Source organism: Telopea speciosissima, chromosome 9 (assembly GCF_018873765.1).
Source record: "Telopea speciosissima isolate NSW1024214 ecotype Mountain lineage chromosome 9, Tspe_v1, whole genome shotgun sequence".
Classification (NCBI taxonomy): Eukaryota; Viridiplantae; Streptophyta; class Magnoliopsida; order Proteales; family Proteaceae; genus Telopea; species Telopea speciosissima.
In genome coordinates this window covers 56875529-56900075 of record NC_057924.1, presented here as the reverse complement: position 1 = coordinate 56900075, position 24547 = coordinate 56875529, and the positions used below count along the sequence as shown (strand labels likewise).

The 24547-nt window shown below is 40.3% G+C and overlaps 1 protein-coding gene across 5 annotated transcripts in view; it reads left to right on the top strand.

The window, feature by feature from the left end:
* The window catches only part of LOC122640834 (exosome complex component RRP45A-like), a 60088-nt gene that overhangs the window by 5901 nt on the left and 29640 nt on the right, over positions 1-24547 (top strand). For 2 of the 5 annotated variants that reach the window (XM_043834084.1, XM_043834081.1), the window contains 5 exons: positions 5422-5502; positions 5617-5805; positions 14618-14901; positions 15156-15214; positions 15570-15967. In XM_043834084.1, coding sequence (XP_043690019.1) covers positions 5422-5502; positions 5617-5805; positions 14618-14901; positions 15156-15214; positions 15570-15790 — 834 coding nt within the window. In that variant the 3' untranslated portion in view covers positions 15791-15967. Of the gene's footprint in view, positions 1-5421; positions 5503-5616; positions 5806-14617; positions 14902-15155; positions 15215-15569; positions 15968-24547 lie in introns of those variants that run through there. The other 3 variants (XM_043834083.1, XM_043834082.1, XM_043834086.1) reach the window with 3 other exon arrangements.

The following is a 24547-nucleotide window of genomic DNA, read 5'->3' as shown; positions in this document are numbered from 1 at the left end:
TGCTTCGCAACACCAAGAAGATTTCATTGATATTCAAAAGATGTCCAAAGTATACAATTGTGAGAATATAGCACTGTGCAACCACACGAATCATACAAAAATACATATTTTAACAGAGAACTGACATCTTGCACCATTCATCCACTTTCTTTTGTTCTCCTTTGATACTTAAATATACACATTCTGCACCTCTAAAGAAAACCAGCATATTGATCGAGTTCATTATTCGTCAGGTTTCAGCACCCATACAATGGGACCATTGTTATCTTGAAAATGTGATTTACATTTGCAACATTTGACAAGCCCGCTCTCTCCCTCTTGATATAATTAAGTATAGAAACCAAGAGGTTACTGGACATGGGGAAAGAAGTGGGGAAAAAAAAACACTATGAGTATAAAGAAATCCCAGCCACCATCTTAATCCTTCTACCATCACACATTTAAACAAAATCTCTCAAATGCCAGCAGCCTCCCTTTCATGTCCAAACTGAACAACCATGTGATGCAGGGAGAAATTGGCTCACAAGGTTCTTTTCAAGCACCAGCCCAAGCCACAGGCAGGTCCTTGCTGTCCCAACCTGGCCCTGCTGAGTTTATTTTATATAGTTCTTTTTGGGTCCACTATTTTGGAACAGTTGCTGGAGAAGACTTTTGGTATTTTTAGTGTCTTTTAGAATTCCAAGAGTTAGTTAATTTTCTTAGTATCTTTTAGAATTCCAAGAGTTAGTTAATTTTCTTGGTTTATGTTTCCTATGTATTGGGGGGTAGGGTTCAATGTTTTGGGTTTAGTTTTCAATGTTTGGGGATAGTTTTCCATGTCTAGGAATTGTTATCTATGTATAAGGGAATTCCAAAAGGGTTTTGGAATTCTAAGGGTGTCTTTAGTGTTATTTTGCTATATTCAAAATTTCCTTCTCTGAATAATACAAGTCTTGTCTGCTCTCAAAGGCAACCCAGAATTTTGAAAACAAAAATCCTCTTGTGAGAATCCTTGTGAGAAACAAGAGCTGTGAGACTCAGAAACCTAGGTGGGGCTCCTGTGGATTGGCCTAGGTGGGACTCCTACGGCTGGTACACTGGTGGGACTCCAGCTCTACAATCTAATTATCTATTTTCATACCTACCTATTCTCTTCCAGATTCGATCTTGGCTTGCTTACCCTCTCGGGTTTGCATCACCACCAACAACAACAACCATAACCTTATCCCAACTAAATGGGGTCGGCTACATGGATCCAATAGAGGCTATGATAGTAAAAGAAATAAGATAAGTAAAAAGAGGTAAAAGGAAGAAGAATTGAAAATAAGTAAAGGAAAAAGTCAAAGCAATAGTCAAACCAACGTCCCAGGAACATTCTCCTACAAGGGGTCTGCTACACAGGTCCTTGTCCTCCAAACAACTCTATTTGCGGTCATACTAGGATCGAGCCTTACCACATGCATATCCTTTCTTACCACTTCTCCAATGGTCATTTTAGGTCTGCCCCTACCTCTTTTAGCTCTGTCAAACTGAATCTGGTCACTCTTCCTTACCGGTGCATCCAATGGTCTCCGTTGGACAAGACCATATCACCTCAAGCGGCTCTCACGGAGCTTGTCTTAGATTGGTGCAACTCCCATTCCAGTTCTAATACAATCATTCCTTACTCCTTTTCAACATCCTCATCTCCGCTACACTCATCTTATCTATATTACTTTTCTTAATTGCCCAACATTCCACTCCATAGGTCATGGCTGGTCTTATTACTGTCCTATAGAATTTCCCCTTAAGCTTACTAGGCATGCGTTTGTCACATAATACTCCCGAAGCACCTCTCCACTTCATCTAGCCTACTTTAATTATTTGGGAAACATCATCCTCTATATCACCCTCTCTATTAATGGTTGACCCCAGGTATCTAAAGCAATCACTTTGTCGTAGCTCTCGCTCCTCAAGTTTCACCACTTCATCACCTCTCCTGGTTTGACTGAAGTTACACATTATATATTCTATCTTTGTTATGCTTAACTTTAAGCCTCTTGATTCCAAGCATGAATTCCATAACTCTAGCTTTGCATTAATCCCTTCCACTGGCTCGTCTATCAAAACAATATCATCAGCGAAAAGCATACACCAAGGGACCTCATCTTGGATGTCCTTGGTTAAATCATCCATGATGAGTGTAAATAAATAAGGGCTTAGAGCTGATCCTTGGTGTAACCCAATTGTAATTGGGAATTTACTAATTTGACCCTCGGCAGTTCTGACACTTGTCACCACCCCCTCATACATGTCCTTAGTTATATCCACATAGTTACTTGAGCTCCTTCTCTTCCCTAGGACATGCCTAATGAGCTCTCTAGGAACTCTATCATACGCCTTTTCTAAGTCAATGAAGACCATATAGAGGTTCCTTTTGTAAGCTCTAAAAATTTCTATAAGCCTCCTTAGAAGGTAAATATTTTCTGTCGTGGATCTTCCTGGCATAAAACTAAATTGGTTCTCCGATATATCAGTTTCTCTTCTTAGGTGGGCTTCAATGATTTTCTCCCATAGTTTCATGGTATGACTCATTACTTTTATGCCTCTATAGTTATTGCAGTTCTGGATATCACCTTTATTCTTATAAATCGGAACTACAGTGCTTTCCTCCACTCATCTGGCATTTTCTTCATCTTTCGGATTTGCATCACCATGGACAAATAATTAAGCATAATGCAGAATCAGATTAGAATACAAAAGAAAAATTGAACATGGGAGGAAGAGAATAGCTTATCACCATGGGGTGCTCCCCTTTGGCTCCAACCTCTTCCCCTTCCTCAAACTGTTGAGTCTCAGTCATGGACCATCACCAGCCTCTGCCCTATCCTTAAACAGTTCTAGACATGTCAGCTTGCCTTCAACTTAAGATTTTTATAGTTTTAAGCATTGAAGAATTGGATTTTGGAACCATCCCCCATCCTCAATCCGCAAACCCGAGAGGTATGCAAAGAGTATTCAGATGCTCTTCCATCTAAACCAATCATCCACTACCTGTCCCTTGATGCAATATGTTGGATATTATATAAAGCATGGCATGACTTTACTTGGATTTCACCATAGAACTATTTTAGGACATCTTGCTAACCTTAGCTCATCAATTTTGGGCTATTATTTTCCTGCGAACTGCTAAGAAGAAGTATATTCGATAAATATGACATCAGATGTTTGAATATGAAATGTTTCTGCAAAATTTTTTTCATATTAACCTAAAGCTGTAAAAGCAATTAAAAAATGACTATTTGTGTTGGGGAGGGCATAAGTGTGTGGGAGCCTACTCTCAGGTCTTCATGCTGCCCAAGGGAAGGGACTGGGTTGGTTACCTTTTTTCAATATGGGCTTCTGTCATGCTATTTTTCAGTTGGGATGGTCAGTCGCTTGGGCTGTACTGAACTGCTGATGCATTTTTCAGTGCGACTCTTTCCTTCCAACGTATTTATTCTGTTAAAGTTTTTCCTGCTGTTCAAAATGGGGGGAAGAAAAAGGAAAAAAAGAAAAACTGAAGTTCAAAAAGAATACAGTGGGGAATTTCTCAAACCATAAAAAATTTTATAGGGATGCTTAAATAATCATTTCATCAAATAGTGCTACATTATCCAGCTGGTTCAAAGGAATTCTGATTGTAACCACTGCTTCCCCACTTAAACAATAGGAAACATTCTCTTTTTACCCCAAATGTTCCTAGTTGGCCCACCAAGTGGTGCTGGATTCAGAACCACATGAGGAGGCTCCCTTGGTGCCGTTGGTGGCTCAAATATCTTCCACATGGCATGTCGGATGGGGGCATGGGGACCAAATTTTTGTACAGGTGGACCAAAAGATCCCCTACCCACATATCAGTATTGGCCAAGTGGCAAAACAAAGCTTTAAAAATCCAGGATTATGGGAGAGTAATTTCCAGTACATGGACAGCTGAAAAGTACATTGGTGCATGCACATATATGGGGGTACATGGTTAAATTATGGTCTTAAACTTGACCTGTCTATGCAACAGTCATAATTGTTGCATCATTCTGCCATGTGGTAGAATGATGATGGACTGTCAAGGCAGGGCTTTCCTTGCCAGGGCCATGTTATGGCATTTTTACTTAGGAAGCAGAAAAACTCCAAGAAGAAGATCTTTCCCTTTTGAAGTGGGTCAGAAATTTCTTTTCTACCAATGTCTTTGATAATCAGCTTTCATTGGTATAACTTAGAGATTTAGTAGGAATCTTTGATTTATCAAACTCTTTTATCAGATTTATGTAATTGAATTTGACAGCCAGCAGACATTTGGGGGATCAGAACATAATTTTGCTTCAATTTGAGCTTGAAAATTTTGGACGAAGTTTTTCTAGTCCAGCAGGTCTTAGAGACTTCTCTAGACTGCAAAAATGTCTGCCATGTGGTAGATTGGATTGAGCTGAAATTTTGGATGGTTGGACCTCTGTTTACATGTCAAGTGTCAGCCAGGACAGAGTTGGCCAAGTGGAAAAATTAGGTTTTAAAAATTTCAGTGGAAAAATGAAACCTTTCTAGAAAGAAATGGATGTCTGAAAATACAAGGGAATATGCCAATACACGGGAGGGTATGTGGTTGAATCAAAGTCTAAAATTTGACATGTAGCCAATCTTGACCATGTTCTAGATATCCATAAGGTCAAGAATGCCACATTACCCTTCCAAGTGGCAAAACATGGTGTCAGTCTAGACCCTAGAGATACTCTCTAGTCTTTCCGGACAAGGAAAAAACTCTTGAAGAATTTTTAAAAAATTTTTATTTTATGAAAGTCGTTCATTAAATTTTAGTTCTTTTTTTTTTTCTTTCTAAAGAATCCAAAACAAGGGAAAAGGGAGCCCTATAATCTCAAAATGATTCTATCACTCCTTAGCAAAATTTTGTTAGGGTTAATTGTGAATTATGTCAGCAAAGAAAAAGGGCTTTTAGTGGTGAAGCTTATAGTATTGATGAAGAGGGGGGTTCCAACAATTTTGGTTTCCAGGTGGAGCTGAACATGGTTGTCAGGCCTGTCAATAGTGAGTAGAATTAATTTTCTGTTGATCATTCTGTCCTACAGCTACTCTTCTATTGCTTTCAGTTTACTGAAGTTGAGCAAGAGAAAGGTACAACATCATAGCTGTTAAAAGTTGGCTGTTGCTACTTGGTAGCTACCATTGTATTTGATGGTTACTTTTTTTCTGTGTGACATAATAGAGAGGACAGGATTGTGATACTATGGTTTATCCTAATCTCGTTATGATGTTCTTGATATCTTCATAGTTCATACACCACTTATGTATTATATGGAAGTTTCATGTTAGTGGAGACTGATGGATGCTCTAATTATGGAGTTGATAAATTAGTGATCTTGCTGTTGATTATGTTATGTATTTAAGTATGCATTTTCTTTTGTATTTTGGTAGGTGAAGGAGCCACTTCCTCTGATCATACATCATCTTCCCATAGCAGTGACCTTTGCATTTTTTGGCAATGGTAACATTGTGGTAGGCATACTGAGTCCTAAAAATTTTCTTTTAATCCTCAGCTGGTTTCAGTGAAATGCTTATTGAATTTGGATCTGTTTTCTCTGATTAATGAGACAGTGGTTGGGTGTGTAGGCAATAGATCCTACTCACTATGAAGAGGCTGTAATGGGAGGAAGGATGACTGCTACATTGAATTCCAATGGCGATGTTTGTGCAGTCCAAAAGGCTGGCGGAGAGGGTATCATGCAGAGTGTGATTATGCAGTGTTTGCGCATTGCTTCTGTTAAAGCCACTGATATAACAAGCAAAATAAAAAATGCTGTGAGTCTCTTTCTGTCCTTTGCCCATTCTTTTAGTATTTGTTTCTGGGGAATGATGTTTTATGATTAAAAAGATAGTTTTCCACTTCACAGATGTGTCTTCAAAGACCTGAATTGGAAATCTATAGAAAGTATTTTTTCACGTTTAATCAAGTTTTTCCGTCTTTTTCTGCTGTCTAAAATCTGGGCTGACTTTTGTCTTTGAACAATCATCAACCTGACTTTTTCCTTCCATACAGTTGCTAATCAATCATGTCAGGAGATGAGTTCTTCCCTCTCCATCGTTCCCGTGCAGAATCTGAGTTCCAGGCACCCGAAGTTTAGGTCCAGTATGCCATAATTGATGCAAAATGTTGACCATGGAATTTTGAAATAGTAGTGTTTGAAGATTTTGGAGTGGTAGGAACAGTTTCTTTCAATGTTTGAACAATCACATAAAAAACGCTCAAAGCTTATAAAAATATGAAATTGATGATATTGATTATGTTGAGGTATTGTGACAAAGAAAAATGATGAAAAGTTGAAAACCAACAAAGGAGAAGAAGAAAAGAAAGAAGAGAATAGGGGAAAAAAGAACTACCGAATGGAAGAAAGTAGAGAGCAGTCTAATCAGTAGGTATGTCTTGTATATATAAACACTAAAATAAAGAAAATTACAATAAAGTCCCAGGCTTGTGTGTATTTACACACAAGACCAAAATAATAAGAAACCATTACAAAATTACCTATATGGTATAACATAAAGCTTTATTTATTAACAGTCCCCCTCAAGCTAGAGCATAAGAGATAAATATGCTCCAGCTTGAAACAACCAGAACATAAATAACCAGCAGAACCTAATTGAATAAATATATGAGAAGTATAGGCCAGTGGCCAATAACCACACTCAGATATGTAGCAAACAAAAGAACAGCAGGAAGAAGAATCTTCAAGTCTCTGCACCAGATTAAACATAAGTAGTTCAGACCAGCTTAGATATGATCAGAGGTGCCACATAACATTAGCAGCAACAAAGAAAATTTTCATTCAAAATAAATCTAGATAGCAACAAACAATATAAGCGGCAAAAAATAGCAGTCTCAGGCCAGAAATAGCAACAGTAAAAAGTGAAGAACTCATCGTTGTAGTCCAGAAAACATAAACAGCAACCAGCCAGAGAATAGCAGCAGTAGACGATGAAGAACTCTTTCTGCAGGCTAGAAAATCCAAAAAATGTTGAATAAGAAGAACTCAGATAGAAAACTTCAATAAGAAGAAATCCAATTAGGGAGAAATCTTCTTAACTTCCAACATTTCAACACTCATCACGTGTAGCACTACATGTGCGCAAATAACGTAGAGGATAATAAAGAGGACTTGTTCAGTCCCAATATCACATCAGAGCAACAACCAAGTGATCAACATAAATAAATCATATCATATCGAAGGAGAAAAAGCAGCAATTAAGATTCCAGATAATTAAGATCCCAGATGAGAGGCAATGCGAGAGGCATTCCTCCTCTTTGCGAAGGCAAATGGAAGCCCAGCTAAGAGGGTGGAGGAATCTGGAAGGCACACATTAATTTTTCCTAGGATGAGATGGTGGATTTAGGTAGCCTGAAGACCCCACACCAATAGATGTAGGAGGATTGGAGAACAGATCTGATTAACTCAAGCCTTCACACATAGGAGAGAAGCTTGCCCTTCCAAAGTTGGGGCCTTTTACGGATCGAGACAATTGGGGTGCAATGGTGACAAGTCAACTTGGTGTAACCAAAGGGAGCCCCAGGTATTTGACTGGAAGGAGGCCAAGGCAGAAACCGGTCAGCCCAAGGAGGGAGGCTTTCTCGGCTTCGGAGACTCCAAAAAGAAAAATATGCAATTTGAGGAGATTTATGTAGAGACCCGAAAAGTTTTCGAAGAGTTGAGAGAACATAATGGTCAAGATGGAGTGGTTGGCCTTGGAGAATATCATGAGGTCATTTGCAACTGCAAATGCAAGGTGGGTAAGCTTGAGAGCTTTGCGTTTGGGAATGTGGGAGATGAGAAGTTGGTCGGTGTTGGATTGGATATTCCGGGAGAGGACTTCAAGAGCCAAAGAGAAGAGGAAGGGGGGAGAGAGGACAGCCTTGGCAAATACTAACGAAGGAAGAGAAGTAACCAGCAGGGCTACGATTAACCAGGACTGAGAAACAAGCGGAAGAAATGCAAGAGTGGATCCAATGGACAAGGAGGGGGGGGGGGAAGGACATCTTAATCAGAACATTGTGGGTGAAGTCCCAATGAGAGAATCAAAGGCTATGTGCAAGTCAATTTTCAGGAGAAACCTACTAACAATTTCAGAACAAAAGAGAATGTTATCTGAGATGCTTCTACTAGAAATGAAAGCCGATTGTTGGGGTTGACCAAGAAGTCTACGACCAACTGGAGACGGTTGGCCATAATTTTGGCAATGAATTTGTGATGCAGCTCCAAGAAGGAAGAAGAAGAAGAAGAAACCCTGAACTTAGGGTTTGAATAGGGAGCCGTAGCCTAGGAGTTATATTTTCATACTTAGTTTATTTTTATGTTTTTTAGATTGAACCGGGTTGAAATTGGTTGCATCCAATTGGTTCAATGGGTCCAATGGGTTTAATTTAAGTGAAGAGCTCCTATTGGCTAATAGGTTCTTATATCCTATTGGCTAATGGGGAATCTTCTTTTAAATTAATTGTTTAAGTTAGAGTCTTTTAATTTAAGTTAAGTAGGGGTAGTTAGGACATTTTAAGTTTTAAATTAGTCCAATTAGATTTAAACCTCTCCCTTCCACGATTTTGTGAAGGAGAGGCCTTTAAGTTGTAATAGGATTTGGCCTTAGGCTTTTATTATAAATAAGAATATCGTGGGAGGCCCCCCCACAATAGATTTGAATTAAAAACACTGATTTCGTGCCTGGTTACTGCTGCTGCTCCTTGCTCTCAAGAGTTTATGCATCCTTGTGGTTCTATCAAGGTGGAAGGGTGGGTGGAATCCTGCGACTCTTTACGCCGGGACGGCTGGGAGGATTTTTCTTCGAAGGTGGCTTCATCCTTCAACCATTCAAACTGCTGTTAGAGGATTCGAGAGTGAGTTTGAATTTATTATTTTCTGTTTATCCTTTCTTCCCTTCCCCAATCAATTCCTTTTCTCTTCTGTCCTATTTTCATAAACCCTAGAAGACTCTAAACTCTGATTCAGATCTGCTCCTCCATTGGAATCTGATCAGATTTGGACCATAACTTCCCCTCAGCACCATCTCCACTCGACCCTAGCTGCTGCCCATTCTGTCCATCCAAACCCTAAGATCCCTCTTCTCCATTGACCCTAAAAACCCTAATTTTCTGCTGGGACACATTCAGCCATCAGAAACCTTCCATATTGCAACCGAATCTTCCCCCTAGCCCCTCTAACAGTCGACCTTAACCCCTGCCCCTAAATCCTACTTTAAACCATAATTTTAGTTGTTTTTCCTCATTACAAAACCCGAAACCCTAACCCTAAATCTGCAGAATTTTGAAACCTAACCAAATCCAGATATTTTTATATCATAATGACCCTCTAAACCTGCAGATTAAAACCCTATAAACCCCATTCCCAAATTCTCATCCTAAACCCTAATTTTGCCCTAAAACAGCCCCTAATCAGCCCTAAACAGCAGGCTTACCCGAAGCTTGGTTCTACTTGGTTCCTAGTGGGATTAATTCCTATTCTAGGACTACATTAATTTGTGGAGTAGATTGCATAAGGAGATGGGCCTGAAGTTAGACATGGAGGAGGCACCTTCTTTCTTGGGGATGAGGCAAAGGAAGGTATGATGGTCTCCTTTAATTCGGGAGGGATTGAAGAAGAAACTCTTGAGGGCCTTAGTGAGATCATAGTGATGATGTCCCAACAAGAGGAGAAAAACCCCCATACTGAAGCCATCCGAGCCTGGGGCTCTGTTGGGCTTGTGGGAGAGAACAGCTTTTTTTAATTTCATCATCGGAAGGGAGGCTTGGAGGGAAGCATGGAGGTGGGCAGGAACGAACTTGTTGAGGAGGCCGTCCGAAAATATCAAAGAAGGAGACAGCTTCAGACTTAATGTCATGGTCAGTGTTGGGATTTAGGAAATTATGACTTGTGTCAATAATGACACCATCCCCTTTATTTATAATGATATGAAGTAGGGTTACAATAGTATCTGCAGGCTTGCAGCCTAGCATACCAGTCTTCGAGGGAAGATCTAGAGTGTATTTTCGTTGAGAGAGAAAAATACCTCGAGTAGATCGGGCCACCTCAATGCCAAGAAAATATTTTAATCTCCCTAGGTCTTTGATCTCAAATTCCTTGCCTAGGTAGGTCTTCATAGTAGCTATCTCAGTAGGATCATTCCCAATAACAACTATGTCATCAACATATACAATTAGAATGGTAAGGTGATCACCAACCCGTTTAACAAATAGGGTGTGATCAGCATTACTTGTATCCCATTGACACTATAGCTCTATGAAATCTATCAAACCAAGCCCGTGGTGATTGCTTCAACCCATTTAGTGCCTTCTTTAACTTACACACCTTCCCATTAGTTTGTAGAAAGAGAACCCAGGAGGAACATCCATATATACCTTTTCTTGAAGCTCCCCATGGAGGAAGGCATTCTTGACATCAAGTTGCTGCATCTCCCATCCAAAATTCACTGCACAGGAATAATACGGATGGTGTTCCTCCTGGCAACAAGAGCAAAGGTTTGCTAGTAGTCGATGCCATACGTCTGAGTAAAGCGTTTGGCAACCAATCTAGCCTTGTACCAATCTACAGTCCCATCAGTTTAACAGTAAACACCCACTTGCAGCCTACAGGTCTTTTAGTGGGAGGATGAACCAGATCCCTTGTATCCTTTTTCCCAAGTGCTCGCATTTCGTCAAGCATAGCCTCCTTCCATCTAAAGTCTACAATAGCCTCCTGCTAATTTGAAGGAATAGACACAAAAGACAAAGAAGAGGTAAAAGTCTGATATGGAGGAGACTGGGATTCATATGACACCACATGGGAAATGGGATGCTACGTACAGGTCCTAGTTCCCTTCCAAACAACAATAGGTAGATCAAGAGATGCATCATAAGTTGGAGAAGAAAGACGTTTAGTAGGGGTACTAGGAGGAGAGATATTACCAAGTAAAGATGTGGACGTTGGATCAGAGGGCACTAATTGGAGTAGTGCAGTTGCATTGGTATCAACTTGAGGTGCTGGAGTGGTCTTTTTCAAGTTCTTCTTGAGAAAACTCTAATCAATCAGGGCTCCCCCTAAATGGGAGGCTCAGGTACACTATTTGTTGTCCCCATCTCAACCAAGATGAGCAACCAGTCGCACATCTTCACATAAAGCAACAGACTCCCCCTGAAGAGGTGCCAACACAGGATAATAAGCCTATGTCTCATGACAACTATGGTTTGGTTCGGTTCTCTTCTGGTTTAGATCTCTTGGTAAAGTGTGTAATATAACTAGGTACATTAGAGTGCCTAGATTCATTATGCAGATGTTCATTGTGCATATTCTCAAGATTATAAATAAAGTGCTGGCTTTTGTCTTATAGACAAGCCAAATCATTCTCTCTTTCTCTCAACTCATTCCAAATGGAACCTTTAGACATGACAAAGAGGGGGAGTTAAGGAGCATACCCAAGAAGGGTGGAAGAGGAGCGAGAGGGCGACATAAGGCTTTTGTGTCAGCAATGATAAGCTCGAATAAGGGGGAGGGAAAGGGGCTAGAGAGGGGAGGGGGCTAGTAACCGAGGTCAGCGAGGGGAAGAGGGCCTCAAAGTGCAAGGGGAGAAGGATAACAAAAACGAGATCGGGAGAGGGGGAAAGAGGGTTTAGGTGGATGGACGGATTGACCCAGGAGAGATCGGGTCCCAGGTTTAGGGTCGGCCCAAGCAAGGAAAGGGTAGGGGAGGACTGAGGGGCATTTTGGAGGGGATTAGGTTTGGGGTAGATTGGTAATACAAGAGGGGTGGGTTTGGGTCACACCTAAAGGAGGGTGGGCTTGGACCAAGGGTGAGATGGGGATGGTTTGGGGTGAGGGGTCAGCCAAGGGGTTGTGAAGATGAGGTGAGCCCTGGGCAACGCCAAGAGGAGGGCGTGGGGGTTCGGAAGGTTAAAGGGGGGGGGGGGGGGCACGAGGAGGGGGGGTTGGGGGTTCGAAAGGTTAAAGGGGGGCCAACGAGGAAAGGGTGGTGGTTTGAAAGGTTAAAGGGGGGCCACGAGGAAGGGTTTAGGGAGAAGAGGGGGGAGACAAGTAAGGCGGAAATTCGGGAGAGAGCTTAAAGAGGAAATGTCTACAGAGGAGTGTAGAGGGCGGGGGTTATCAGAGGACGACTAGAGGGGGTATGCAGGGGTAGGGGAGGCAGAGGGGTTCAGAGATCGAGGGAGATCTGCGATGCCAGTTGCTCGAAGGAGGAAGTATGGAGGATGAGGTCTTGGGGGGGAGTCGGCAATTCATTACCTTCTTGGCAGAAACTTTGGCACATAAATCGAGATCTCATCTAACCTTCGGACGTATCGGTGTAGACCAATGTATATTACTGGGAAGACTGGGTGACGACCAGCAGATCAACAATGTTTGTAGGTTGTAAAGATTTGGCAGGGATCTTGTTTCTGGGATCATCATCAGGTGGTGCATGAAGTAGCATGTCGGAGGCATGGCAAGGGGGAGCTGGAGGCCGGTTTCTCCCAATGACGACAGAGACGGTGCCGCTTCTTCCTTATACCTCTACTGGGATTGTGAGAGCTGTCCTGTAAGCAACGCGGAGTAGGGTACCTGGGGCCACCAAAGGTAGTGATGGGAGGCTCATGAACCTTTTGAGGAGAGATTGTTGTGAGGGAGCCGTCTGTAGCAGAGATTAGGCCTGGGCTCGCTGCCGTAGAGATGGTAAGGTTCGCAAGGTTGTCGGAGGACTTGGAGTAGCAACTTTTGGTGTGGTGACCAAAGACTTTGCATATGAGAAACTGAGTAGGCAACCAGTTATAGTGCACAGATTTTTGGAAGCTAAAACCTTCGTCATCTTCCACGGTGATTGTTGATGGAGGACAATCAGCTGTAACTTCAACACAAATTCTGGCGAACGCGAGGCGGTCCATCTTTTATGTGCGCTCATCAGAGTATAGGGGCTTACCAATTACCAAGCCGATGATGCTTAAACCATTAGCACTCCAGAAGTGGAGAGGGAGACCTGGAAGAGTAATCCATAAGGGAGTGGTGTTGAGGTCGACCTTATGGAGTAGCATGTGTTGATCCCATTGACAAAGGAAGACAGGTTTGTTTCCAACTCACCAAGGACCACCATCAAGAGCACGAGAGTGGTCTTCCTCAGAGAAGAATTTGAAGATGAAGATGCTGTTATCTAACAGGTGCATGGCAATGGAACCCTGAGTTTTCCATTGTTTAGATAAAGAAGATTTAAAATGTTGAAGGGGGGTCTGCTACCAAGAAAGTGGCCCGACGAGACAGCATTTCCACTTGGAAATTTCAGGGGCCAAGACCTCAGCAGGGCAGAAAGCGAACTTGGAGGAATCAACCAGGGAGGAGTTACAAAATGGAGGTGGAGACTTCACGGGAGGGGGAAGGAGATTTACTGAAAAGGAAGTTCCAGGCTGTTGGTCCTGAAATGGTGGAAGGTGGAGAGGGGGAAGCGAGACAGGGAGGCGGAGAAGGGGAGAGCGAGAGAGAGGGGGAAGGGCCCACAAGGAGGTGGCTGGCCATGAGGCAGAAGGCTTCACTCCGGCAGGGAACTTAATGAATCATACTTTTTTTTGCAAGAACGTAAGTAATTAGTACTTTCATGTATTTGTGAAACCTATTCCTGTTTTCTTAACCGAAATTTTACAATAGCCAACATCCATCAAAACACTAGCCTGCACAGATCATGAACAAAGAAGATGTTTATGATCTCTCTTTCTGTCTCACAGTAAATGTTAAAAGAGTTTATCTTTGGATCTCTGTTCCTTCTTCAACTCTATTTCTTTTTTAGGATATGGGAAATAGAAAACTGCCTGGGTGTGGCTCCTGCGCCCAGACACGAGCTTGCGAAATTACCGCCCTTCCCCTGTGAAATAAAAAAATCGCATCCATGTTGATGCCCCTGGATGTGCTCTCATTGCCCTCCCACCATGCTGGTGCAGGGGCCACGCGACCACACAGCGATCTGTTGCCTCTAAGATATTTAAGTATTTAATGTTTTTAGAAGTAGATAGTCTTTCAAAAATGAGGAGATTCTCTTTATTAAGAGAGACTAAAATAAAGTTGAGTTCCACCATCTATATTTCTTATCATAAGAAAATTAAAATGAATCTTAACTAATTAAAAGGCTGCCAATGCTTTTATTAAGAAATCATGATCTGTTAAAGCAAGCACTTCTTCTTAGATTCATGATATTTTCTTTTTCTTTTTCTTCTCCTCCACTGCCGACACTGTCGATTCTGAGAGTAATGTTTTCAATTCGGTCTCTTTTCTTATGATGACTTTGGTCCTGATCAGTTGGTTGTGAGAACATGACCAATAAGTCTTGATGTTGTTTTCTTACTCCTAGCTGCTGAATTTTTTTTTCATTGAGAGCTCATTTATCCTCTAATCATGCTTCCAAATGTCATTCTAGTATGGAAAGCTGGAAGCACATCTGTTTTTGTTGAGAGTTGAGACTCAATATGTGATGAATTTAAATGTAAAATTAAGAATAATTTGTTTCCGTAGTGGATCAATCTTCTCATCCAGGTGTTGGTTTCACTTCTCATTGGTTTGGTCATTTCTATTTCAGAACTGAGTTTTTCAGTGCAATTGTTTAGGTTGAAGCATACAACACTGAAAGAACACTAAGGAAGATAAAGCGTCACCCAACATCAGTTGCCGTGGATGTCAATGGACCAGACATTAAAATGAGGCTGTATGAAGAACAATCTGTTGTAAAGAAGGAAGCTGGTGTGCATCCAATGGTGAGGTTTGGGGAAAAAACAGAAGAAAGCTGTTCTACTATAAGCAATGGTATTGAAAGTGAAACTCAAACGTCTCAACGTGTAACAAATGCAGGAGTTGGTGATACTAAGAGTTCCATTGGTGGACCATCAACTTGGTATATTTTCATTCTGTTATAATTTTGTTTGATGTTACTTTGTGCATAAGCATAAAATCTATTTCAAATTCGCTCATTGGAATGTTAAATATCTTGCAAGCCAATAGATTGAGTGGTGTTGTGAAAGCATATAATGTCTATTTTAAATCCAGAATTTGAAACATGGACATGTTGACATGATTGACCATAAACCTTGTTGATCATGTTGGTGCTTCATCAGAACTTAGAACGGGTTCTTATCTTTTATTCTTCAGGGATCCATACTCGAAGGGCATTGATCTATATTCCCTTAGAACTTCTCTAGCTTCATCTGGTATCCACCTTTATTCTTTTATTCTGTCTCCTTAGCATTTTCTTTTTCTTTTAACATTTTGACAAAAAAGAAACCTTTGGATTTCTTACTGCTTGATTTAAATGTATTTTCTGTTTGTTGAATTCCATAAGGGTTTTGATCACTGGGAGAGATTGATATTGCAAAGTTGCTTTCTTGCTTCTTAAGAGAAGCACATTTTTCTCAAGTGGATTACAAACTGCCTGTAAAGGCATTATTTTGATGCAATATTGGTTTTATGACCATTGCATTGTTTTTAGGGAGGCATTTCTATTTTACATACCTTTTGGTGCCCACTTAGTTCTTGAGGAACTTATTAAGTTTACATGTGATACAGTGATGCAAAGACAAAAAAAGGAACAAAAAGATTCAAGACATGATAAAAGGCTTATTAAAGTCAAGGCTGAGGAGCCAGCACTAGATGTTTGTGACAATAGGTCTGCGCCAATTGAAGCCAGTGGAGCACAACAGCAAGTGAATGAAGTGAAGACTTTGAAAGATGCTGTGAAGCCCAAAAACAAGAGAAAAGAAAAAGTATCTTCCACCATATTAAGTTAAGACTTACTGTCATTTGATAACAGTTCCATCTTATCGACACCTGGATGTATGCTTGACATATTAACGCCATATTTCTCATAAGCGAGCCTAATTTAAGGTTTCCATTTCTCTTGGCTGCAAACACCTGGATCAGTCCATGATGTAAAAATTTTCAGATGTTGCTGGTTTTGATCTTTCCATCATAGTTGCACATGAATTAGAGTGGCATTAACATGTTGAATTGATGACTGAACAATGTTTACTTTTTCTGAAGAAACAAATTGTAGAGGAATTGTGGAATGAATTGATGGGCAACAGTTCTTTGGTTGATTCCGATTGAAGGAGCTAAAAGAATTAGGGGCAGGCCTAAAATGACCATAGGAGTTGTGAGGAAGGACATGAATAGTCTAGGTCTTGTACCAAGTATGACTTCAGATAGAGCCTTTTGGAGGGCAAGGATCCATGTAGCAGACTCCATTCAGCTGAGATTCTCCTGACTTGCTGGGTTATACTGTCAGCTTTCAGCTTTTACCTTTCATTTGTCTTTTTTATTTTCCTTTGTCCATTTGTCATTTTACATTTTTCATCTTGCATCTCTTTCCCCATCTTTTTTTTTTCAGACCTTAGTTTCCTTATTTTGTTTTGTTGGATCCATGTAGCCGACTCCATTAAATTGGGATAAACTGAGTTTGTTGTTGTAGTTCTTTGATTCATAAAAAAAAAATGCAGAGTTATTTTCATGCTTAAAAATGTTTCCTCCAACTGTGCATCTGTCAACCTGCGGATTCTGTTGCTTTTACCTTGCTAGGGAACCATCAACCAAATAACTTGTGTGCACTAGCTGAAACTGATTCTTGAAGTAGTTGCTTGAAGAATTTAGGACTTGAAGAGGGTGCTGGACATGCTTTAGCTAGGGCAACCATTTCCTTGTCTTCACAGACCAAATAACTTGGTGTGCACTAGCTGAAACTGTGTTAACAATTTTCTATAAACTTAATTGTTGTCAAACCTATAAAATTCATTTTCAACCAAATCTTGTGATGATTATACATCTGTTTATCAGACAGTCATGTTGTAATGGTTGTAGTATTAAAATCAATATATGCATTTATATGGGCTTATAGGAGCTCAGTTTAAGATACTAATTGATGTTTATATTACATTTATGTTAATTTTTTATAAAGTGAACCGTAAGGGACCGAAAACTGACAGAAGCCCAAACCGAGAGAATAAAGTTGCAGGGAATGGTGAGGCGGGGTGGCGACAAGGGTGGGGCTGGATTGCAGGGTTGGCCGGGGTTGCAGCACAAGGGAAGGGTGAGGGTGGGGTTGGGAGGGAGGAAAGGTGGGGGAAGGGGATGCCTTCTAAGAAGGAGAAAATCGTTTTCACACTTCACAGGAAAAGGAGAAAGAAGAAAAATGAGAACAGAAAAGAAGAAAAGATATTATTGAGAAAAAAAAGAAAGGGAGTGATTCGTGAACAGCCAAAAAAACAAGGGCAATTTGGGTATTTAAAACATGAGTGGAGAAGAAGAGATAATAGTCTAAATGTAGGGGAATATCAGAAAGAAAGTTTGTGGTAGGGGAGTATCAGTAAACATAAGCTAAGTGTAGGTAAGTAATAGAAATTGCCCCTATTTAATATTTTATTAAGGGCAAGAGATCGTTGTCTGGTCGTGTAATGCCTACACTAGTGCAGGGATTAGGGATGCAAGTTTGACCTTGACGATCCGAGTTTGCCCGGAACCCAAACAGGGCCTAGGTTGAGATACCTTGGCCCTGAGAGTGGGTCAGGGTTGGGAATTTTCGGCCCTGAATTAGGGTCGGGCCAGGTCAAGGTTGAGGCCTCGGGCTGAGCCCAACCTGATTGTATCTTCCCTCTTTTTTTTCTCGTGTTGTTGTTGTTCTTCTTCTTCTTCCCAGCCTGGCCAGCCCATTTATCTTTCAAGGTGCACAGTTAATCTCATGGACGAATATTTATATATAGTGGTTCACCCAAGGCTCATGCAAACTCAGAAGCAACAAAAACATTCTCTTTCGCATCTCACAGTTCCTGCCTCTTGATAGCACAGGAAAGATAGAAAACCATTAATCCAACATATAGATCTTCTAATTATTGAATTGTTTGAAGCCCATGCATCTCCCTTCCCCCCATAGTCAGGGCCAATCAGTGTCAGCCTGGCCCAACCCTGAGAGCGAGTCAGGGTTAATTTTTTCTGACCTTGAGTCAAGGCCGGATCAGGCTTGGGCCTAGCTAAGGGAACTTAGGGTTGGGCTGTTTTAAAAGGTTTGACCAACCCGACCCTGTTGCAACCTTAGTGGGGACCAATAAGAACGCCTGCAAGATCATTTGACTGAATTTAGTTCATTGGGACTGAGCATTAATTTCATGCAGTCCTATGTTTGGGCGTAGGAACCACGCAATCGGTTAGCATTCTTTTTTCTTTTTATTAATTATATTTTGAGAGGGTTTACAATGAAGTGTCCCTTGTTATCTAGGCCGTTTTTTCCCTTTAAAAAAACGGAATGCAAGTGCTGTAGTCTAAAATATTGGTGTTTTTTGCCGTACGTTTGAGTTGAGTGCGGCAGAACGCGTTTTAAACGTTTTTTTTTTTGAAAAAAAACCCAGCCCAAACGTGTATTAAGTAACTATGAGGACCAATAAAAATATGGAAGCAGCAAGTTTTTGAATTTCTGATTCACAGATGATTGGGTAATAGGAGGAATAAAATGAACCTTTTATGGAATCTTACACCTAATCTATAGAGCAAGGAAGATTAAGATGATTTAAATAATTTAGAAGGGCCATCAAGGAAGAAAGTCAACAGATCGGAACTCTCAATGAAGCTTCTTCCTTCGAGTAAATTACAATAAACTTGTTATAACTAGGATTTGTGGCAGAGGAGTCACAGACGAACTAAAGTTCCATCAACAGCAAATTGCCACAACACAAGCAGATATGGCTCTAGTTGCTGTGAAATTTTTGCTTGAGAAGTTGGCTATCCTCCTCCAAGGAGAAATTCAATTGCTAGGAGGAATTCATCAAGAGGTCAATGAGATAAAGGATGAATTAGAGATCATCAGATCTTTCCTATTGGATGCAGATAGGAGAAGTGAGAGTGATCAGAGTGTAAAGACATGGGTGAATCAAGTCAGGGAATTAGCTTATGACATGGAAGATGTTCTTGACAAGTTCATGCTTTGTCTAGCAAATCCCCATGGGAGAAGCTTCATCCATTCTGTTAGTAATCTCCTTCGACATGTTAAGCAATTCAAAGCATGCCATGGTCTTGCAATTCAGATTAAAGATCTCAAGCAGCAGGTACAAGGCATATCAGATCGAAGAAAAGCATATGCTTTTGATAAGATAGAAGAACGGACTAGTGCAGATACTACCTTGAATAGTTGGCATGATTCCAGATTGGCTTCTCTTTACATCGATGAAGCTGATCTTGTGGGAATTGAGAAGCCAAGAGATTTATTGATTCAGTGGTTGAGGGAAGGTGAATCAAGGCTAACAATTGTCTCTGTGGTAGGTCTGGGTGGGCTAGGAAAGACCACTCTTGTGAAGAAGGTCTATGATAGCAAAACCATTAAGAGACACTTTGAGTGTCAAGCTTGGATTAACATCTCTAAGTCATTCACAACTGGAGAGCTTCTACGCACTGCACTAAAAGGATTTATGGAAGCAGCAAAGGAACCAATTCTTGAAGGTTTGGACAGGATGAGTAATGAAGAATTGATTGAAGCCCTCAGGAACCATCTGCACTTAAAGAGGTATGTGATTGTTTTTTATGATATATGGAATGCAAATGCTTGGGAAGCAATAAGGTATGCACTTCCTGATTGTAACTGTGGAAGTAGGATAATGTTAACAACGCGTATAAGTGAGGTAGCCGCATCGATAGAAATTAAAGGTTATGTCTATAATCTCCAACCTCTAAATGATGAGGAAGCTTGGTCTCTGTATTGTATGAAAGCTTTCAGATCAAATAATACAGTCAATAACTGTCCTCAAGAGCTGGAGGAGCTCTCTCAGAGTATCTTGAAGAAGTGTGGTGGTCTTCCACTGGCAATTGTAGCAATAGGTGGATTGCTGTGGAGGAAGGAGAAGACAGTGACAGAATGGAAAAAGGTTCACAATAGCCTCGGTGCAGAAATGAGAAATGATCATAACCTTGGAAGCCTGGGGAGAGTACTTATGTCTGGTTACAATCACTTGCCATACTACCTTAAATATTGCTACTTGTATTTAAGTGTTTTCCCAGAGGATCACCTTATCAGACGAATTAGGTTGATCAGGTTGTGGGTAGCAGAAGGATTCATAGAAGAGATAGAAGGCCTCACAACTGAAGAGGTTGCAGAGTGCTACCTTAATGAGCTCATAAGTAGGAGCTTGATTCAAGTAGTGCAGATAGATGAATTTAACAGGGTAAGAACTTTACGGCTTCATGATCTCATGCGAGAAATTGTTCTGTTAAAGTCAAAGGAAGAAAGCTTGTGCAGAGTAGTGGGGAAAGAACGCTTGGCGATACATAAGAAAGTGCGCAGATTGTCGATCCAGACTACATTGGATAACTTTCCATTGGGTATAACATTTCCAAGCCTTTGTTCTTTGTTGGTCTTTGTATTTGATGGATCTTCTCATTCTTTTGGAAAATCATTCTTTCAAAGCTTTAAATTTTTGAGGGTTTTGGCGTTAGAACTTGCACATCTCCATAAATTTCCAATTGAATTGTTGAAATTGATTCATCTGAGGTATTAGTTTGAGGGGCACAATGATAAAGAAGCTCCCAAAGTCTTTTGGGAGGCTCAGGAACCTGGAAGTATTAGATCTTAAAGGCACTGAAGTATCTACCTTGCCCTCTGGGATCTTAAAAATATCAAGTCTCCGCCAAATCCGTATCTTCCATTACCGTTTTGAATCTTCAAAGTTCTTTGCTAATACTCATGGAATGATTATGCCATCTAGGATAGGGAGCTTAGTGAATCTTGAGAGCTTGTCAATTATAGAAGTGAACCATGATAGGGATCAAGTGATCGAGTTGGGAAGGTTAACACAGCTAAGGAGATTGGGCATTTCAAAACTAAGAGGAGAAGATGGGAAGAATCTGTGTTCTTCTCTTGAGAAGCTGAAGCACCTAACCTCTTTTTATGTGATTTCTGAAGACATTAAACTTCTTCAGCTAGAATCTCTGTCATCTCCTCCACCACTGCTTCAACATTTATATCTCAAAGGTCGTTTAGCGACCCTGCCAGGCTGGGTTGTGTCACTTCCATACCTACTTGAGTTACGACTACAGTATTCTAGACTGAATGAAGATCCACTCATGGCCCTTCAAGAGATGCCTAACTTGGTATATCTTGATCTCCGAGAAGCCTATGATGGGGAAGAACTATCTTGCAAAGCTGGAGGATTTCGAAAATTGAAGAAATTGGGCATCCAACAACTGGAACAGTTGAAATGGATCAGACTAGCTGAAGGATCAATGCCTATGCTTAAAACACTAGAAATCACAGGGTGTTCGGAACTGGAGATGTTACCACTCGGCATTGAAAACCTAAGAAATCTTGAAGGGCTGCATTTGTGGGATATGCCCCTTAGATTCATGGGAAGAGTAAGAAATTCAGGTGATGACCGTTGGAAAATTCAGCACATTCCAACAATCAAGCATGCTTACGAGAGTAATGGAAGAAGGATTGTTCAAAATCTTTCATGATTTGCGAGATTCATATATTAGCAAATTCAGCACCAATAAAGTGATTATAATTATCTGCAAAATATGGCTCCCTTGAATGTTGTATCATTTGTGGAGTAAGTACTTTCTGCAATTGTAAAATCTCTATGAGATGGAATATGCCTTTATGCACCTCCTCATGTAAGAACCCTTGCCTTCATGGTCCACCATGTAGTATGACATCAAGTTTTAGGTCTAATGTCAACCATATGGCATGCTGTGTATTTAAATTTTACCCTTACATTTTAACCCGTAAGCAGCGAAGTTGACACGTCAACAATTTTCCATAGCTTAATATGATCACACGGGGATAGGGTTCTATCTAAACATACCAGCAAAAAAATGAAAGTTTTTAGAAAATTTGATGCATAATAAGTACCATATGGCAAATAATTACAATCATAGAGGGAGTCTTAACTTGGCTTCATAAGTATAGCCCGCAAAAAATACAATTTTTTTTAATGAATCACCAATGTTTTCAACAAAGCACAAGGAAAAGAAGAGTCTCCTTATAAAAAAGCCAAGGAGAGCAAACTTAAAAGGAAAAAAAAAATATATATATATATATATATATATATATATGTGTGTGTGTGTGTGTAACCGACATCAAATTCCCTTAGAGGGGAGAAACAATGGTATCCCTAAGACAAATAGGTAAAACCTAAGAAGAAACCATGTACCGATTGTGGGGGTTATCGATACAAGAGCTTTGGAGAGATTGCACCCTCTCTCGAACATCAAATGAAATTGATTCCCATATTTGGTCAATAGTTCTAGATCGATAAGCACAATTCTTAAGGTTCCGTTCCATCTAGAAATGGTAGATAGTAGCCCCGAAAGCTATCTTACCAATAGAATATAGAATGAAATTACCTTTGAACAGTCTTTTTATCTACCTCCAGTCTCCTCTCCAGACTAGTGTTTGCATAGAATACCACCCTAGATTCTCAAAGAGAGAGGACCTAGAGAGAATAGATGTTGTATGTCCTTCACTACATTCCAATAGAAACAACTAGATTCACTTCTCTGATTCCCTAAAAATGCTTGTCTAGTAAATAGATGAGCTCTGTATGATAGACTTTAACAGCACCAATCTTCTAAATTTCATTAGGATACATTGATTTTGATCCTGTGATTGGAAAGAAATTGCTATGAATAGAATCTTAGAAGAATAGAATATGGGGTAGTAGCTACACTACCATATTACCAAAGACAATATTATTGAGGAATGTACATGGTTCTTGGCACCAAGTTCAACCCCAATTTCTCTTTGGGTGAAATTTGTAATTCAATTAGCTAACAAATTGATTAAATCTGTTTTACAACTTTGTTTTGAGGACAAACCTAACAAACTTCACTAGTAAAGTAAAAATAAAGAAAAAAATTAAAAGATGGGGTATCTAAAAGTACAGTTTATGTAAGGTAGTATGACATTTAGGGGAAAGTCTCCCTTCACCATTTGGGAAGGGTTCAACCACCATCCTAGGGTCTTAAAACATGGAGTAGGGTACCTCATACATACCAGTAGGGATTTTGACTTGTGTATGTGATGTATTTCCACGCTGTTGACGTAGAGTTTGGTAATACTGGTTAGTTCATGTGCTGAAAGAAACAAAGCGCAAAAAGTGGATAACTGTGTGGGGTCTAGAGGATTGGTTTTCCATTCCCTTATTTTTGTAGTGTATCCTTGTTGAATCTGAACTTTTATTGGTCCAGAAAGTGGATGCTTCTTAAGCATCTCTAACTCAATGTTTAAGTGAGTTAATTTCTATCTGCTGTTTTAGGTGACCCCTTCTTCCAATGTGGGCATAAATGTGTTTCTATTGCAGCTTTTGTAAAGGAATGCCAGAAATCTGCTGCTGATAAATGTGGGAAGAGATGACCAAAATGTAGACAGTTAATCAGGTATTAGGGGTTTTAAATACTTGAGGTTAGGGGGTCTTCATCATATGGTCTTTGTTAAGACAATATAGAGTCTTATCTGATTTTCTTTTTGCATCATAGCAGCAATGAGCATCATGCACAATGAACACTGTTCTTAGGAATACAATACAGCTTCTGTTTCCACAAGAGGTTGAAGCAAGGAAGGCTGCAGGGGCTCTAAATAATCGTGAATTCGCACAGCAAAGCCCTAAAAGAGGGAGTTATGACACTTGGTATATCTCAGTTTTTAGCAGAAGGGAGTCAAGGGATAGATGTTATTGCAAGAAGAAAGGAAATTCTTGAAACAGAGGGAGGGACAGAAATAGGAGTAGAAGATTATTATAAGTTGTAGGGAGTTGGTGGGTAATGATCAAAGCTCAACAGTTTTTTTTTTCTTCTTATAATTGTAAAGAGAAGGTCATGCTTGGCGCGTTGGTCAAGTGCTCACTTGTTGAACGCTTGGTCACGGGTTCAAGTCCTGTAAACAGCCTCTCTGGAAACAGGGGTAAGGCTGCATACATTTGACCCTCCCCAGACCCTGCTAAATGTGGATTGCAGGAACCTTGTGCACTGGGTACGACCTTTTTTTATTGAAAATAATTGTAGAGAGTGCTTATAAAGGTGGACGGTTTGAATTTCAAGGATTTTATCGCCTTCCTATAAGCTTTCATTTCTAAAGCAAGCATTAGACAGAAAATCGAATGTAGGTTGCTTCTCCATGATGTCAAAATTTCTGCAATTTTATAGTAAGATTTGTGACTTTAATCAAATGTAACTACCGTGAAATTCTGTAATCTTTTCATCCATTCCTTGAGTTTCAGCTTATGTATAGAACATTATTTCCCTCCCAAACTTCAGACCATTGATTTATTTTCCTCCCACTCCACCCCCACCCCCACCCCCACCCCCTCCAAACATAAAAAGTAGTGGAAAAAGAACCTTTGGACTTCTCCTAATTCTCTGTTTTCTATAATGTAATTGATTTGGCTTAATGACTAGTAGGTAGTATATGAGTATGTGGAAGCAGCTCAGCTGGATGCTACAACTGTGTTGTTCCATCACCTCCTGCTGTTGATCCCTTTCAATGAAAATGCATCAAATTCTTCAAACAAAAGGAG